The sequence below is a fragment of the Cynoglossus semilaevis genome, chromosome 9, assembly GCF_000523025.1.
Source record: "Cynoglossus semilaevis isolate Cse_v1.0 chromosome 9, Cse_v1.0, whole genome shotgun sequence".
NCBI classification, from domain to species: domain Eukaryota; kingdom Metazoa; phylum Chordata; class Actinopteri; order Pleuronectiformes; family Cynoglossidae; genus Cynoglossus; species Cynoglossus semilaevis.
This window is the reverse complement of record NC_024315.1, coordinates 6,972,494-6,990,342: the sequence shown is the minus strand read 5'-3', so window position 1 is coordinate 6,990,342 and position 17,849 is coordinate 6,972,494. Positions and strand designations below refer to the sequence as shown.

General features: G+C 36.4%; 1 protein-coding gene across 1 annotated transcript in view; it reads right to left on the bottom strand.

Moving 5' to 3' along the window:
- Window positions 1-1,341: 1,341 nt before the first annotated feature.
- cacna1hb (calcium channel, voltage-dependent, T type, alpha 1H subunit b) overlaps window positions 1,342-17,849 on the bottom strand; it is an 81,376-nt gene continuing 64,868 nt past the window's right edge. Inside the window, exons 31-36 of the mRNA XM_025058469.1 lie at window positions 7,170-7,248; window positions 6,811-6,932; window positions 6,209-6,502; window positions 5,964-6,120; window positions 4,857-5,416; window positions 1,342-4,201 (exon numbers count right to left, since the gene is read on the bottom strand). Of these exons, the coding sequence (XP_024914237.1) occupies window positions 3,497-4,201; window positions 4,857-5,416; window positions 5,964-6,120; window positions 6,209-6,502; window positions 6,811-6,932; window positions 7,170-7,248 (1,917 nt within the window). The 3' untranslated portion in view covers window positions 1,342-3,496. The remainder of the gene's footprint in view (window positions 4,202-4,856; window positions 5,417-5,963; window positions 6,121-6,208; window positions 6,503-6,810; window positions 6,933-7,169; window positions 7,249-17,849) is intronic.

Below are 17,849 nucleotides of genomic sequence, written 5' to 3'. Positions count from 1 at the left end.
TTTTGGGTGATTTTTGAAAATTAAATGAAATATTTTCACCTAAATTAGATCAGTACCATCATTATTTATTAAAAGATACCAGTCCAGCTGTGTTTTATAGGAAAGATTACTGAATGTAAGTGTTGTGACTCAGTGATGTAAATGGAGTTAGCTTAATTTTCAGGGTGTCCTTTTGCAGCCAACAAACTAAAATTGTTTCTTTTCTTTTTTTTACTCTGCTGCATTTTAACCCTTGACTCTCTAATCGCCTCTCGTATTTCCTCTTTGTGTTTGTGTGTGTTTGTGCATGTTCTACTAACAGGCTGTTCTGACACTGAGTGCATTACGACGCTTCCTAACCGGCAGCAGCGCAAACATGTTCACATGGCAACACCTGGAACCTCCCTCTGGCAATGCTCGGGCTACACCGTATCCCATCACCAATGGTGCTACCATAGTAACCACCAAGGCCTATCAGGCCCCGCCATTTACCGAGACCCTGGACCCTCAGAAACTCACACAGCAGAGACCCATGGCTCCAGCTTTTTAGAGACAGACACACGGACTTTCTGAGACAGAGAGAGAGAGAGGGAGAGAGAGGGAGGGAGGAGGTGAGAATCTTACATTACTAACACACCACTTCCTGCCTTTCTCTTCACTGGCTTTCCATCCTGTGCTGGGATTGGCCCAGTTGTGTGATGTATGATCTATTTTCACCATGGCAACTGCAGGCTCAGCTTAGATAGTTGTAACATGCTGTGTCAAAAATAGTTCCATGTTTCAGCACATGAAGCGACCACTGTTGAACTCACCCATAACAAGAAGCATATGACGAGTTTCACTCGTGTCAAAACCAGAGTAGGGTCCGTTTTTGTTATTTTGTGATGGCTTTTATGATCATTTCTTAGGCAAGTTCTTCCTGTGATGATCCTGATCCAAATCCACTTTAGGAATTCCTAATTGAAATTTGCAGTGCTGTAATACCCTTACCAGCCAGTTTATCAGAAACACCAATTTATCTGACTATAGGTTTACGTAAATAGTGAAAATGCTGTCTGAGCTGTAGTCAATTGTTGAGGGGGAGGGGGGGGGGGGGGGGGGGGGGTAGAAATTGACTGGGGGATTAGGGACTCTTTAAAAGCCTCGTTATACATATTTGATTGGTAATTGCCCTGAGCCTTCAACAAGTCCCACCCTGGTGTACAAAAAAAAAAAAAAGAAGTATACACAGTAGTAAGTCAAACATCGCGAGTGCTTGTTGACATGATGACGTGCAGCAGAACGTAGATGTAGACGACTGATGCTGCTCAACAAAGGACACTCAGCTAAAGAGACGGGATGGACACTGAGGTCTTTTATCTGCTCCTATTTGTCTCTGTCAAGCTAACTGTACCAGCCACAGGCGGCTCTGCCATTGGCTGAAATTGACACATTCACGCCCATTGACCAATAGTGAGTAAGGGTGGGACCTACAGAAACTGGTACATTGTCTTGGCAGGGGAATACAGGCCAGGCAGCTTAGCGCATACTGTAGTGTTTTAATGTGAAATATTTATGTGATTAAATATTTTATTGTGATATGCAGAAGTGGTGTAATGAAATATGGAGAATAAACTCTTCTCACCGCCACAGCCACAGCTGCTGGTCCGCCTCTGTTTGTTTCTTTCAATTGTTTTACATTTTGTCTTGCATTGAAACTGTTCTTGATGTAATTACGAGTTGTGATCAGATTCCAAAGATAAGTAAGACATCGTCATCAACATCTGGAGGAAGACTGTAATTAGCCGTGCACTTCAGTTATGTTAAATTGATTAGCACCAGCAGATAGCGACTAAGCATCTATTTTTAGATGAGCGATAAAAAAAAAAAATACAGTTAGGAAATAACATATTATGCTAAGCAGAATCAGAAAGTCAAATTAAAGTCAGAAAGGAAGTAGTTTTATTTCAACACTGTCCAGTCATGGTACTGCAGGTGCGCTCACTGTCCCCTGCCTGCTTCTCTGCACACACTCGCCCAGTCACTCCATCACACTCTCATGATTTAAGGTTAAGTCTGAACACACACACACTCTGAACATTCCAGATTTACCCTAAAAGCATCATCACTGCCTTTAACAAGTAGTCGCAGATAAAATGACACTGGAAACGTTGCAGGTCACGTTTACTGTTCTCATATCTTTTCTGCTCTGTTATTAAAATATAGTTTCAGCTTTTCTTTTCTACAAACTTTCATCCCATTGCTGTACATCAACCTTGCACACACGTACGTATGTCAGCATAGTCCCTTCAAATAGCCAGCAATATGGGCTAACTCAGGTTCTGACAGCAGGGGGCGACCTTACCCTGCAGTCCTGTGGTCACATGCATCAACCTCACCTGTGTTTGAACTACCTCTACCCTGAGAATACCGAGATGAGGAAAAAGTGGAAAAATGGGAGCGGGGACACATCTGATTGGGTGGGATCAGGGAACAGCGAGGTAGAAACTACTAAAGCCCAGGTCATAATGGAGGGAATTCAACTCTAGGGCTTTAAGAGCTGAACCGTTTCTTTTTTTTTAACTCTTCAAGGTTGTGTGGTTACAGGCCTGGGAGGGAAATACTAGAAACAACACTAATATCAAGGTTTTCTCAGACTGTAATCCTACACTGGGCGAGCTACACCCAGTGGGACTGTAGCCTGGTTAAATACAAGCTCCACTGTTGTGAGTCCTAAGTGGGTTAACGGCCCATTTATATTTTCTTTTCCAACAGACGTGAGCATTATCTTTGCACAACAGCACGAAAATGTAAAAGACTAAAATTGCGGTTATTTTTAGATAATTAATCAAATGTATTTTCTGGGGGAAATATTTATCTCAAAGGTACGGACAAATTGAATACAGTCACATTGTTAGTATTTATGTATTTAATAAATAAATAAAAATATATTAATTATTTAAACTGTTAACTAAAGCTGTTTTTTACAGGTTGGACTAAAGATGTAGTATGATTTATGGAGTCAATAAAATGTGATGGCTGAGCTACTGTACGACTCCTGGAATTGAGGTAATGTTAGCATTAACATGTTTTTGACTGTGTGGTACTGTTCACTTTTTGAGGGTAAACTCTCTCCTCTATTCTGACCTGGGCTTGAGGCGAAAGGAAAGGTATAAGAGTGAGAGAAGATGGGGGAGTGCAAGCAAGCAAGCAAAGGCTAGGCTACTGTTTAGGTAAATATAGCTGAGAGAGAGAGAGAGAGAGAGAGATAGGAGACTACTCTGTCTGAACTAAAGTAATAGAGCTATGGTAGGAGAAGAGGAAACATCTTCCAGTGTGCATCACAGAGAGGCAAATGTCCTCCATCAAATACACACTCAGTTTTGAGGAATTTGTCAGGACCACCCTGTAAAAAATCTTGCATGTGGACAGGGTAGGGGGCGTGGCCTCACACAGGAAACAGACGTCCTCCCCGTTCCTAACTCTTGCCCCTTCAATGCACTCCAGCTTTAGAAAATAAAGTCACGTCCACATGCGGTCAATCGTCTACTGAGCTGCCCTCTGGTGGATGAGGAGAGACACTTGTAGCGTCAAATGACAGAGTCCGCCTCCTCAAGTCAACGCTGCTGTCCATATGCTGGGTCGCCATGGTGACGGGCTCCTCCCCCGGCGGCGGGCTCATCCTCTGCTTCCTGTTCCGGCCCGACACAGGCGACACCGATTGGCTGAGGCGGCTCCTGTGCTCTGCGGGTCTGGGGGTAAGGTGTCTGGTTTTGTGGGAGGAGTTGGGGGAAAGTTGTGTGCGTGAGTGACTTTGAACAGAGCTGGTAATGCGGCTGACCTCCTCATCTGCATCGTCCTGCTGGTGACCGGAGTCGAAGCTAAGGCTGGGGCTCTCTGCTCTGGTGCTGCGGAGGGGAGCTGATAAAGAGTGAGACTCACCACTGGGTGTTTTCCCGCTGGACAGACTCTGGGGGCTGACGGGCCTTTTCTCACTGTCTGACTGTGACTGCGATCCACAGATTGATCGCTCAGGTAGCTGCGGTTTCCCGGGGGTCTCACTGTGGCCCCTGCTGTGGCTCCGGCATGAGATGACCCTCTGGGGTTGTGTGTACTTCAGTGTGTGGACACTGGACGATCGCTGGCGTGGTGGCGTGGAAGATGTGGCGGGCACTGTGAGGTGAGGTTCTGCCAGATCATCGACTGAGTCTGTCTGGTCCAGAGAGTCACAGCGAACAGCCTCCTACAGACAACACACAGAAATGACAAGATTCAGGAGGAAGTCGTTCACTGTATCAACAGAGGTAGAAGAGTGAATCAGTGACTGAAGAAAATATTACAAAAAACAAGGTACTAAGATGGAAAACAGCAGCCCGAGTCTTCCTGTCAGCCTTGGTGTAGTTAATGACCTAAACTCCTAACTCAGCTTCTTACAGTAACTGGAACAGTGTGATGACAGCTGAGGTTATTTAACAGGCACACAGTTTCAGGCTAACTCTGTAAACTCTGAAAGTTCTAAGACTGAAAATGGAGAGACCTCCATGTAGGTGTGAGGAGAGAGGATAGGAAAAAAGAACGGAGGAGAGTAGAGGAAAAGTGGAGGGGGGGACAGGTGAAGGGAGAGAGGGGAAAAAGAGATGGGAAGAGAAATTACCAGGAGAGGAGAGGGCGCTATAATGAACAAATGAAGAAAATATAAACAGGTAATATCGCGATATCCTACCAGTCAAACAGATGACCAGCTTTGCAGAACCAGATAGAAACTTGTTTGTACATTTTTTCCTTGCACATTATTTGGGACCAAGATAAACAAAGCAAATGTGAAAACCTCCTTTAGACCCCGAAACCATCTTTTCAAAACAAAAAAAGGTAGAGAAGAGGCGGTAATAAATTCTCACCTGTCTTCGTAACTGTCTGCTGGCGTTATGGAAAGATGCTGGTCTTCTTGAAATAGAACTGTCGGGGATGTAGGAAGGACTCAACTTGTTTTTATCTAAACTGTCCTGAGGACTGAGCCACTGAGTTGGACGTCTGCTGGCACCGTGACTGGGACTCAGCCTGGGAGACGGATGTCTGTCTATACTGTGACTGGACATCAGCTTGGGCCTGTCTGTGGCCTGGTCTTGATTCAGCCTGTATCCATCTATGCTGTGAGCGGAGCTGAGTCTGTGTCTGTTGATCCGATGGGCGGGGCTGAACTTGTATCCGTCTATGCTGTGAGCTGAGTTGAGTCTGTGTCTGTTGATCCTGTGACCGGGGCTGAGCCTGTGGCCTTCCATGCTGTCCGCCGGACCCAGTCTGTGCAGGGAGTATCTGTCCACACTCCCAGAGGTGCTCAGGCAGATCATGGGCCTTGAGCTGCGTCCAGACCCCAGCGAAGCGTGGCTTATGTTGGGCAGGGCGCCTGGGACCTGCAGCAGGGAGCCTCCTCCACTGGAGCACAGAGACGACACGGAGCCTGAAGATGACAGAAAAACATCCAGTAATTATTATTTTTATGAATCAATGTTACATTTTTATAAAATATATGGTTTATAACATATGTTAAGTATATCTCATAGTAGTTAAATATAATAAACTAAGTATTGTATATTCTGTACAAGCACTTAAAACTGTTGGCTATTGCTAATGTATTCCCAAATCTCTTTGCAGCAAATAAATTGGTTTTGGTAAAATCCAATTTCCAGGATGATTGGTTCTGAAACTTTAATAAAAATAAAAGTGTGGAATTTGTCAGTGCACAGTTTCCCTTCCACTTATTTAACATAATTATATTTGTTAAACAGACTAATATGGAAATTGATGATCGCAACTATAATAATCTTTATCAATGGAAATCTTCATTATAAACACTATTCTGCCTCTATACTGGTCTGTTGTGTACAACGCTCACATCACACTTAGACTGCATGCAGAGTATTTATGGAGGCAGCAATTTTACAGCAATCAGTAAAAAAAAAAAAAAACCTTTCTGTGATTGAATTGGCCATAAATGACTTAAGTACCTGAGTAGCTGTAGCCAGAATATGCCTCGTGCCCAACGTGAGGAAAAGGAGAACATCTGAGTGGCTGAACGTAGCTGTCGCTGGGCAGAGATATCATGCCTCCCATGCTCAGCAGGTTGCCCTGGGAGTGGGACAGCTCCTCTTCGTCGACCTGAACCTGCCACATGACGTCGTTTCAAGCGTCAGCACTTCTGCCAAGTCCACTTCCACACGTCCACAAACAACATCTACACAACACGCTCTACCTGAGCAGGTGCATCCAAGTTCGGCCCCGGCGCTCCACTCAGGGACACGGTGCTCTGACGCCTGTTTGCCGCCGCCTCCCTCTCCTTCCTCTCCTCCCTCTCCCTCTGCTCCTCCATCTCCTCCAGCTGTGCCTCCTTGTTGCTCTCCTCCAGATGCTTCATCAAAACAGCCACGACCACATTCACCAGCACGAACTGAGCCGTCAGGACGAAGGTGACGAAGTAAACGGGAGAGATGAAGGGCAGGTAGGTGAGGCAGTGGCGGTCCTGGGAGCGGCACTCACGCAGGGTGTCCTGGAGGTCAGAGATTACACAGGAAGTAATGACGATAACAGATTGAGGTGGTAACAGGGAGGTAAAGGATGTTGTACTTCCTCTCCTCTCCGATGGGGGGAGAGATGTTCATCTGGGCATAAAAAGACCTTGTGTTCTGTCACAGAAGAATAACACTCTGTCCTAACCCTCTGGTGTCAGCAGCTCTTAGACTGTCATAAAAGTATCTTCGCTCCAACTACAGCACACGCCTCCTGATTTATCTCTGCATATGCCTGAGTACACGTATTAAAAGCCAACATCAGGATTGGACAAAAAAGTGAAATTACCTTCATGATGCCATTCCAGTTGTCCCCCGTGGACACCCTGAAGAGTGTGAGGAAAGCCATGCCAAAGTTGTCAAAGGTGGCGTGGCGACTGAGACCCTCACATGGGTTCTCGTCAGAACACTCTGTAAGAGGACGAAAAAAGGGAGTGAAGGACAGAGAGAGAGAGAAAGAGGTGACGGCAAAGAAAAAAGAGAATTCTGAGCAGTTAATTAATGGTTATTAAAAATGCATTTATCAACTCACTACTATATAAATATATATATATGTGTATATACACGGGGCACATATACAGCTCAGATTTAGATGCATGCACAAACACACACCTATATGCAGGTACGTACACGCAAACACACACTAACCCAGTTTTCCAAAGAGCTCAACTCCCAGAGCAGCATAGATGAAGAACAGCAACATGAAGAGCAGACCCAGATTCCCCACCTAGACGGACATATTATATGTACACACATTTATATATAGTGTATGATACACAGAAAAAAGACATGTATACTGTATACATCGAGAGAGACACAAACATGCAAATAGAGATAGAGTGAGAGTGAGAGAGAGAGAGTATAGAAAATTACCTCTTTCACGTCTTTCACGATTGATTTGACTTCCTACAATTTAAAACTATTATGATTGATGGATTTGCTTTTTGCTCAATATCCTCGGATTTCACTTTCATATATCACATTCATTTGGACTTTTATAACCCCGATCTAGTCAAACAAACTTTGATTTGATAAAAGGTGGAAGGAAACGCTAACAACCATTTGTCTACGTTTGCAAATAGATACATTCAGAATTTGAAATATAATGCACTGCACTGCACTATAAATAGTAACAAGAAAACAGGGAAAGTAAGGATTGTGTTACTTTTTTGGTACGACAACTTTTGATCACCCTTACATACTATGCCAATAAGATCCTGAACTAATCTCCGGAAAAAAAAGTTTCTCAAAAATGACTAAAAATGCACTCATTTGCCTTAAAATACTTAGCTATGTCCATTTCTGTTGTTAAAATTCAGAAAAAATATACTTTTTTGGTACGACAACTTTTGATCACCCTTACATACTATGCCAATAAGATCCTGAACTAATCTCCGGAAAAAAAAGTTTCTCAAAAATGACTAAAAATGCACTCATTTGCCTTAAAATACTTAGCTATGTCCATTTCTGTTGTTAAAATTCAGAAAAAATATACTTTTTTGGTACGACAACTTTTGATCACCCTTACATACTATGCCAATAAGATCCTGAACTAATCTCCGGAAAAAAAAGTTTCTCAAAAATGACTAAAAATGCACTCATTTGCCTTAAAATACTTAGCTATGTCCATTTCTGTTGTTAAAATTCAGAAAAAATATACTTTTTTGGTACGACAACTTTTGATCACCCTTACATACTATGCCAATAAGATCCTGAACTAATCTCCGGAAAAAAAAGTTTCTCAAAAATGACTAAAAATGCACTCATTTGCCTTAAAATACTTAGCTATGTCCATTTCTGTTGTTAAAATTCAGAAAAAATATACTTTTTTGGTACGACAACTTTTGATCACCCTTACATACTATGCCAATAAGATCCTGAACTAATCTCCGGAAAAAAAAGTTTCTCAAAAATGACTAAAAATGCACTCATTTGCCTTAAAATACTTAGCTATGTCCATTTCTGTTGTTAAAATTCAGAAAAAATATACTTTTTTGGTACGACAACTTTTGATCACCCTTACATACTATGCCAATAAGATCCTGAACTAATCTCCGGAAAAAAAAGTTTCTCAAAAATGACTAAAAATGCACTCATTTGCCTTAAAATACTTAGCTATGTCCATTTCTGTTGTTAAAATTCAGAAAAAATATACTTTTTTGGTACGACAACTTTTGATCACCCTTACATACTATGCCAATAAGATCCTGAACTAATCTCCGGAAAAAAAAGTTTCTCAAAAATGACTAAAAATGCACTCATTTGCCTTAAAATACTTAGCTATGTCCATTTCTGTTGTTAAAATTCAGAAAAAATATACTTTTTTGGTACGACAACTTTTGATCACCCTTACATACTATGCCAATAAGATCCTGAACTAATCTCCGGAAAAAAAAGTTTCTCAAAAATGACTAAAAATGCACTCATTTGCCTTAAAATACTTAGCTATGTCCATTTCTGTTGTTAAAATTCAGAAAAAATATACTTTTTTGGTACGACAACTTTTGATCACCCTTACATACTATGCCAATAAGATCCTGAACTAATCTCCGGAAAAAAAAGTTTCTCAAAAATGACTAAAAATGCACTCATTTGCCTTAAAATACTTAGCTATGTCCATTTCTGTTGTTAAAATTCAGAAAAAATATACTTTTTTGGTACGACAACTTTTGATCACCCTTACATACTATGCCAATAAGATCCTGAACTAATCTCCGGAAAAAAAAGTTTCTCAAAAATGACTAAAAATGCACTCATTTGCCTTAAAATACTTAGCTATGTCCATTTCTGTTGTTAAAATTCAGAAAAAATATACTTTTTTGGTACGACAACTTTTGATCACCCTTACATACTATGCCAATAAGATCCTGAACTAATCTCCGGAAAAAAAAGTTTCTCAAAAATGACTAAAAATGCACTCATTTGCCTTAAAATACTTAGCTATGTCCATTTCTGTTGTTAAAATTCAGAAAAAATATACTTTTTTGGTACGACAACTTTTGATCACCCTTACATACTATGCCAATAAGATCCTGAACTAATCTCCGGAAAAAAAAGTTTCTCAAAAATGACTAAAAATGCACTCATTTGCCTTAAAATACTTAGCTATGTCCATTTCTGTTGTTAAAATTCAGAAAAAATATACTTTTTTGGTACGACAACTTTTGATCACCCTTACATACTATGCCAATAAGATCCTGAACTAATCTCCGGAAAAAAAAGTTTCTCAAAAATGACTAAAAATGCACTCATTTGCCTTAAAATACTTAGCTATGTCCATTTCTGTTGTTAAAATTCAGAAAAAATATACTTTTTTGGTACGACAACTTTTGATCACCCTTACATACTATGCCAATAAGATCCTGAACTAATCTCCGGAAAAAAAAGTTTCTCAAAAATGACTAAAAATGCACTCATTTGCCTTAAAATACTTAGCTATGTCCATTTCTGTTGTTAAAATTCAGAAAAAATATACTTTTTTGGTACGACAACTTTTGATCACCCTTACATACTATGCCAATAAGATCCTGAACTAATCTCCGGAAAAAAAAGTTTCTCAAAAATGACTAAAAATGCACTCATTTGCCTTAAAATACTTAGCTATGTCCATTTCTGTTGTTAAAATTCAGAAAAAATATACTTTTTTGGTACGACAACTTTTGATCACCCTTACATACTATGCCAATAAGATCCTGAACTAATCTCCGGAAAAAAAAGTTTCTCAAAAATGACTAAAAATGCACTCATTTGCCTTAAAATACTTAGCTATGTCCATTTCTGTTGTTAAAATTCAGAAAAAATATACTTTTTTGGTACGACAACTTTTGATCACCCTTACATACTATGCCAATAAGATCCTGAACTAATCTCCGGAAAAAAAAGTTTCTCAAAAATGACTAAAAATGCACTCATTTGCCTTAAAATACTTAGCTATGTCCATTTCTGTTGTTAAAATTCAGAAAAAATATACTTTTTTGGTACGACAACTTTTGATCACCCTTACATACTATGCCAATAAGATCCTGAACTAATCTCCGGAAAAAAAAGTTTCTCAAAAATGACTAAAAATGCACTCATTTGCCTTAAAATACTTAGCTATGTCCATTTCTGTTGTTAAAATTCAGAAAAAATATACTTTTTTGGTACGACAACTTTTGATCACCCTTACATACTATGCCAATAAGATCCTGAACTAATCTCCGGAAAAAAAAGTTTCTCAAAAATGACTAAAAATGCACTCATTTGCCTTAAAATACTTAGCTATGTCCATTTCTGTTGTTAAAATTCAGAAAAAATATACTTTTTTGGTACGACAACTTTTGATCACCCTTACATACTATGCCAATAAGATCCTGAACTAATCTCCGGAAAAAAAAGTTTCTCAAAAATGACTAAAAATGCACTCATTTGCCTTAAAATACTTAGCTATGTCCATTTCTGTTGTTAAAATTCAGAAAAAATATACTTTTTTGGTACGACAACTTTTGATCACCCTTACATACTATGCCAATAAGATCCTGAACTAATCTCCGGAAAAAAAAGTTTCTCAAAAATGACTAAAAATGCACTCATTTGCCTTAAAATACTTAGCTATGTCCATTTCTGTTGTTAAAATTCAGAAAAAATATACTTTTTTGGTACGACAACTTTTGATCACCCTTACATACTATGCCAATAAGATCCTGAACTAATCTCCGGAAAAAAAAGTTTCTCAAAAATGACTAAAAATGCACTCATTTGCCTTAAAATACTTAGCTATGTCCATTTCTGTTGTTAAAATTCAGAAAAAATATACTTTTTTGGTACGACAACTTTTGATCACCCTTACATACTATGCCAATAAGATCCTGAACTAATCTCCGGAAAAAAAAGTTTCTCAAAAATGACTAAAAATGCACTCATTTGCCTTAAAATACTTAGCTATGTCCATTTCTGTTGTTAAAATTCAGAAAAAATATACTTTTTTGGTACGACAACTTTTGATCACCCTTACATACTATGCCAATAAGATCCTGAACTAATCTCCGGAAAAAAAAGTTTCTCAAAAATGACTAAAAATGCACTCATTTGCCTTAAAATACTTAGCTATGTCCATTTCTGTTGTTAAAATTCAGAAAAAATATACTTTTTTGGTACGACAACTTTTGATCACCCTTACATACTATGCCAATAAGATCCTGAACTAATCTCCGGAAAAAAAAGTTTCTCAAAAATGACTAAAAATGCACTCATTTGCCTTAAAATACTTAGCTATGTCCATTTCTGTTGTTAAAATTCAGAAAAAATATACTTTTTTGGTACGACAACTTTTGATCACCCTTACATACTATGCCAATAAGATCCTGAACTAATCTCCGGAAAAAAAAGTTTCTCAAAAATGACTAAAAATGCACTCATTTGCCTTAAAATACTTAGCTATGTCCATTTCTGTTGTTAAAATTCAGAAAAAATATACTTTTTTGGTACGACAACTTTTGATCACCCTTACATACTATGCCAATAAGATCCTGAACTAATCTCCGGAAAAAAAAGTTTCTCAAAAATGACTAAAAATGCACTCATTTGCCTTAAAATACTTAGCTATGTCCATTTCTGTTGTTAAAATTCAGAAAAAATATACTTTTTTGGTACGACAACTTTTGATCACCCTTACATACTATGCCAATAAGATCCTGAACTAATCTCCGGAAAAAAAAGTTTCTCAAAAATGACTAAAAATGCACTCATTTGCCTTAAAATACTTAGCTATGTCCATTTCTGTTGTTAAAATTCAGAAAAAATATACTTTTTTGGTACGACAACTTTTGATCACCCTTACATACTATGCCAATAAGATCCTGAACTAATCTCCGGAAAAAAAAGTTTCTCAAAAATGACTAAAAATGCACTCATTTGCCTTAAAATACTTAGCTATGTCCATTTCTGTTGTTAAAATTCAGAAAAAATATACTTTTTTGGTACGACAACTTTTGATCACCCTTACATACTATGCCAATAAGATCCTGAACTAATCTCCGGAAAAAAAAGTTTCTCAAAAATGACTAAAAATGCACTCATTTGCCTTAAAATACTTAGCTATGTCCATTTCTGTTGTTAAAATTCAGAAAAAATATACTTTTTTGGTACGACAACTTTTGATCACCCTTACATACTATGCCAATAAGATCCTGAACTAATCTCCGGAAAAAAAAGTTTCTCAAAAATGACTAAAAATGCACTCATTTGCCTTAAAATACTTAGCTATGTCCATTTCTGTTGTTAAAATTCAGAAAAAATATACTTTTTTGGTACGACAACTTTTGATCACCCTTACATACTATGCCAATAAGATCCTGAACTAATCTCCGGAAAAAAAAGTTTCTCAAAAATGACTAAAAATGCACTCATTTGCCTTAAAATACTTAGCTATGTCCATTTCTGTTGTTAAAATTCAGAAAAAATATACTTTTTTGGTACGACAACTTTTGATCACCCTTACATACTATGCCAATAAGATCCTGAACTAATCTCCGGAAAAAAAAGTTTCTCAAAAATGACTAAAAATGCACTCATTTGCCTTAAAATACTTAGCTATGTCCATTTCTGTTGTTAAAATTCAGAAAAAATATACTTTTTTGGTACGACAACTTTTGATCACCCTTACATACTATGCCAATAAGATCCTGAACTAATCTCCGGAAAAAAAAGTTTCTCAAAAATGACTAAAAATGCACTCATTTGCCTTAAAATACTTAGCTATGTCCATTTCTGTTGTTAAAATTCAGAAAAAATATACTTTTTTGGTACGACAACTTTTGATCACCCTTACATACTATGCCAATAAGATCCTGAACTAATCTCCGGAAAAAAAAGTTTCTCAAAAATGACTAAAAATGCACTCATTTGCCTTAAAATACTTAGCTATGTCCATTTCTGTTGTTAAAATTCAGAAAAAATATACTTTTTTGGTACGACAACTTTTGATCACCCTTACATACTATGCCAATAAGATCCTGAACTAATCTCCGGAAAAAAAAGTTTCTCAAAAATGACTAAAAATGCACTCATTTGCCTTAAAATACTTAGCTATGTCCATTTCTGTTGTTAAAATTCAGAAAAAATATACTTTTTTGGTACGACAACTTTTGATCACCCTTACATACTATGCCAATAAGATCCTGAACTAATCTCCGGAAAAAAAAGTTTCTCAAAAATGACTAAAAATGCACTCATTTGCCTTAAAATACTTAGCTATGTCCATTTCTGTTGTTAAAATTCAGAAAAAATATACTTTTTTGGTACGACAACTTTTGATCACCCTTACATACTATGCCAATAAGATCCTGAACTAATCTCCGGAAAAAAAAGTTTCTCAAAAATGACTAAAAATGCACTCATTTGCCTTAAAATACTTAGCTATGTCCATTTCTGTTGTTAAAATTCAGAAAAAATATACTTTTTTGGTACGACAACTTTTGATCACCCTTACATACTATGCCAATAAGATCCTGAACTAATCTCCGGAAAAAAAAGTTTCTCAAAAATGACTAAAAATGCACTCATTTGCCTTAAAATACTTAGCTATGTCCATTTCTGTTGTTAAAATTCAGAAAAAATATACTTTTTTGGTACGACAACTTTTGATCACCCTTACATACTATGCCAATAAGATCCTGAACTAATCTCCGGAAAAAAAAGTTTCTCAAAAATGACTAAAAATGCACTCATTTGCCTTAAAATACTTAGCTATGTCCATTTCTGTTGTTAAAATTCAGAAAAAATATACTTTTTTGGTACGACAACTTTTGATCACCCTTACATACTATGCCAATAAGATCCTGAACTAATCTCCGGAAAAAAAAGTTTCTCAAAAATGACTAAAAATGCACTCATTTGCCTTAAAATACTTAGCTATGTCCATTTCTGTTGTTAAAATTCAGAAAAAATATACTTTTTTGGTACGACAACTTTTGATCACCCTTACATACTATGCCAATAAGATCCTGAACTAATCTCCGGAAAAAAAAGTTTCTCAAAAATGACTAAAAATGCACTCATTTGCCTTAAAATACTTAGCTATGTCCATTTCTGTTGTTAAAATTCAGAAAAAATATACTTTTTTGGTACGACAACTTTTGATCACCCTTACATACTATGCCAATAAGATCCTGAACTAATCTCCGGAAAAAAAAGTTTCTCAAAAATGACTAAAAATGCACTCATTTGCCTTAAAATACTTAGCTATGTCCATTTCTGTTGTTAAAATTCAGAAAAAATATACTTTTTTGGTACGACAACTTTTGATCACCCTTACATACTATGCCAATAAGATCCTGAACTAATCTCCGGAAAAAAAAGTTTCTCAAAAATGACTAAAAATGCACTCATTTGCCTTAAAATACTTAGCTATGTCCATTTCTGTTGTTAAAATTCAGAAAAAATATACTTTTTTGGTACGACAACTTTTGATCACCCTTACATACTATGCCAATAAGATCCTGAACTAATCTCCGGAAAAAAAAGTTTCTCAAAAATGACTAAAAATGCACTCATTTGCCTTAAAATACTTAGCTATGTCCATTTCTGTTGTTAAAATTCAGAAAAAATATACTTTTTTGGTACGACAACTTTTGATCACCCTTACATACTATGCCAATAAGATCCTGAACTAATCTCCGGAAAAAAAAGTTTCTCAAAAATGACTAAAAATGCACTCATTTGCCTTAAAATACTTAGCTATGTCCATTTCTGTTGTTAAAATTCAGAAAAAATATACTTTTTTGGTACGACAACTTTTGATCACCCTTACATACTATGCCAATAAGATCCTGAACTAATCTCCGGAAAAAAAAGTTTCTCAAAAATGACTAAAAATGCACTCATTTGCCTTAAAATACTTAGCTATGTCCATTTCTGTTGTTAAAATTCAGAAAAAATATACTTTTTTGGTACGACAACTTTTGATCACCCTTACATACTATGCCAATAAGATCCTGAACTAATCTCCGGAAAAAAAAGTTTCTCAAAAATGACTAAAAATGCACTCATTTGCCTTAAAATACTTAGCTATGTCCATTTCTGTTGTTAAAATTCAGAAAAAATATACTTTTTTGGTACGACAACTTTTGATCACCCTTACATACTATGCCAATAAGATCCTGAACTAATCTCCGGAAAAAAAAGTTTCTCAAAAATGACTAAAAATGCACTCATTTGCCTTAAAATACTTAGCTATGTCCATTTCTGTTGTTAAAATTCAGAAAAAATATACTTTTTTGGTACGACAACTTTTGATCACCCTTACATACTATGCCAATAAGATCCTGAACTAATCTCCGGAAAAAAAAGTTTCTCAAAAATGACTAAAAATGCACTCATTTGCCTTAAAATACTTAGCTATGTCCATTTCTGTTGTTAAAATTCAGAAAAAATATACTTTTTTGGTACGACAACTTTTGATCACCCTTACATACTATGCCAATAAGATCCTGAACTAATCTCCGGAAAAAAAAGTTTCTCAAAAATGACTAAAAATGCACTCATTTGCCTTAAAATACTTAGCTATGTCCATTTCTGTTGTTAAAATTCAGAAAAAATATACTTTTTTGGTACGACAACTTTTGATCACCCTTACATACTATGCCAATAAGATCCTGAACTAATCTCCGGAAAAAAAAGTTTCTCAAAAATGACTAAAAATGCACTCATTTGCCTTAAAATACTTAGCTATGTCCATTTCTGTTGTTAAAATTCAGAAAAAATATACTTTTTTGGTACGACAACTTTTGATCACCCTTACATACTATGCCAATAAGATCCTGAACTAATCTCCGGAAAAAAAAGTTTCTCAAAAATGACTAAAAATGCACTCATTTGCCTTAAAATACTTAGCTATGTCCATTTCTGTTGTTAAAATTCAGAAAAAATATACTTTTTTGGTACGACAACTTTTGATCACCCTTACATACTATGCCAATAAGATCCTGAACTAATCTCCGGAAAAAAAAGTTTCTCAAAAATGACTAAAAATGCACTCATTTGCCTTAAAATACTTAGCTATGTCCATTTCTGTTGTTAAAATTCAGAAAAAATATACTTTTTTGGTACGACAACTTTTGATCACCCTTACATACTATGCCAATAAGATCCTGAACTAATCTCCGGAAAAAAAAGTTTCTCAAAAATGACTAAAAATGCACTCATTTGCCTTAAAATACTTAGCTATGTCCATTTCTGTTGTTAAAATTCAGAAAAAATATACTTTTTTGGTACGACAACTTTTGATCACCCTTACATACTATGCCAATAAGATCCTGAACTAATCTCCGGAAAAAAAAGTTTCTCAAAAATGACTAAAAATGCACTCATTTGCCTTAAAATACTTAGCTATGTCCATTTCTGTTGTTAAAATTCAGAAAAAATATACTTTTTTGGTACGACAACTTTTGATCACCCTTACATACTATGCCAATAAGATCCTGAACTAATCTCCGGAAAAAAAAGTTTCTCAAAAATGACTAAAAATGCACTCATTTGCCTTAAAATACTTAGCTATGTCCATTTCTGTTGTTAAAATTCAGAAAAAATATACTTTTTTGGTACGACAACTTTTGATCACCCTTACATACTATGCCAATAAGATCCTGAACTAATCTCCGGAAAAAAAAGTTTCTCAAAAATGACTAAAAATGCACTCATTTGCCTTAAAATACTTAGCTATGTCCATTTCTGTTGTTAAAATTCAGAAAAAATATACTTTTTTGGTACGACAACTTTTGATCACCCTTACATACTATGCCAATAAGATCCTGAACTAATCTCCGGAAAAAAAAGTTTCTCAAAAATGACTAAAAATGCACTCATTTGCCTTAAAATACTTAGCTATGTCCATTTCTGTTGTTAAAATTCAGAAAAAATATACTTTTTTGGTACGACAACTTTTGATCACCCTTACATACTATGCCAATAAGATCCTGAACTAATCTCCGGAAAAAAAAGTTTCTCAAAAATGACTAAAAATGCACTCATTTGCCTTAAAATACTTAGCTATGTCCATTTCTGTTGTTAAAATTCAGAAAAAATATACTTTTTTGGTACGACAACTTTTGATCACCCTTACATACTATGCCAATAAGATCCTGAACTAATCTCCGGAAAAAAAAGTTTCTCAAAAATGACTAAAAATGCACTCATTTGCCTTAAAATACTTAGCTATGTCCATTTCTGTTGTTAAAATTCAGAAAAAATATACTTTTTTGGTACGACAACTTTTGATCACCCTTACATACTATGCCAATAAGATCCTGAACTAATCTCCGGAAAAAAAAGTTTCTCAAAAATGACTAAAAA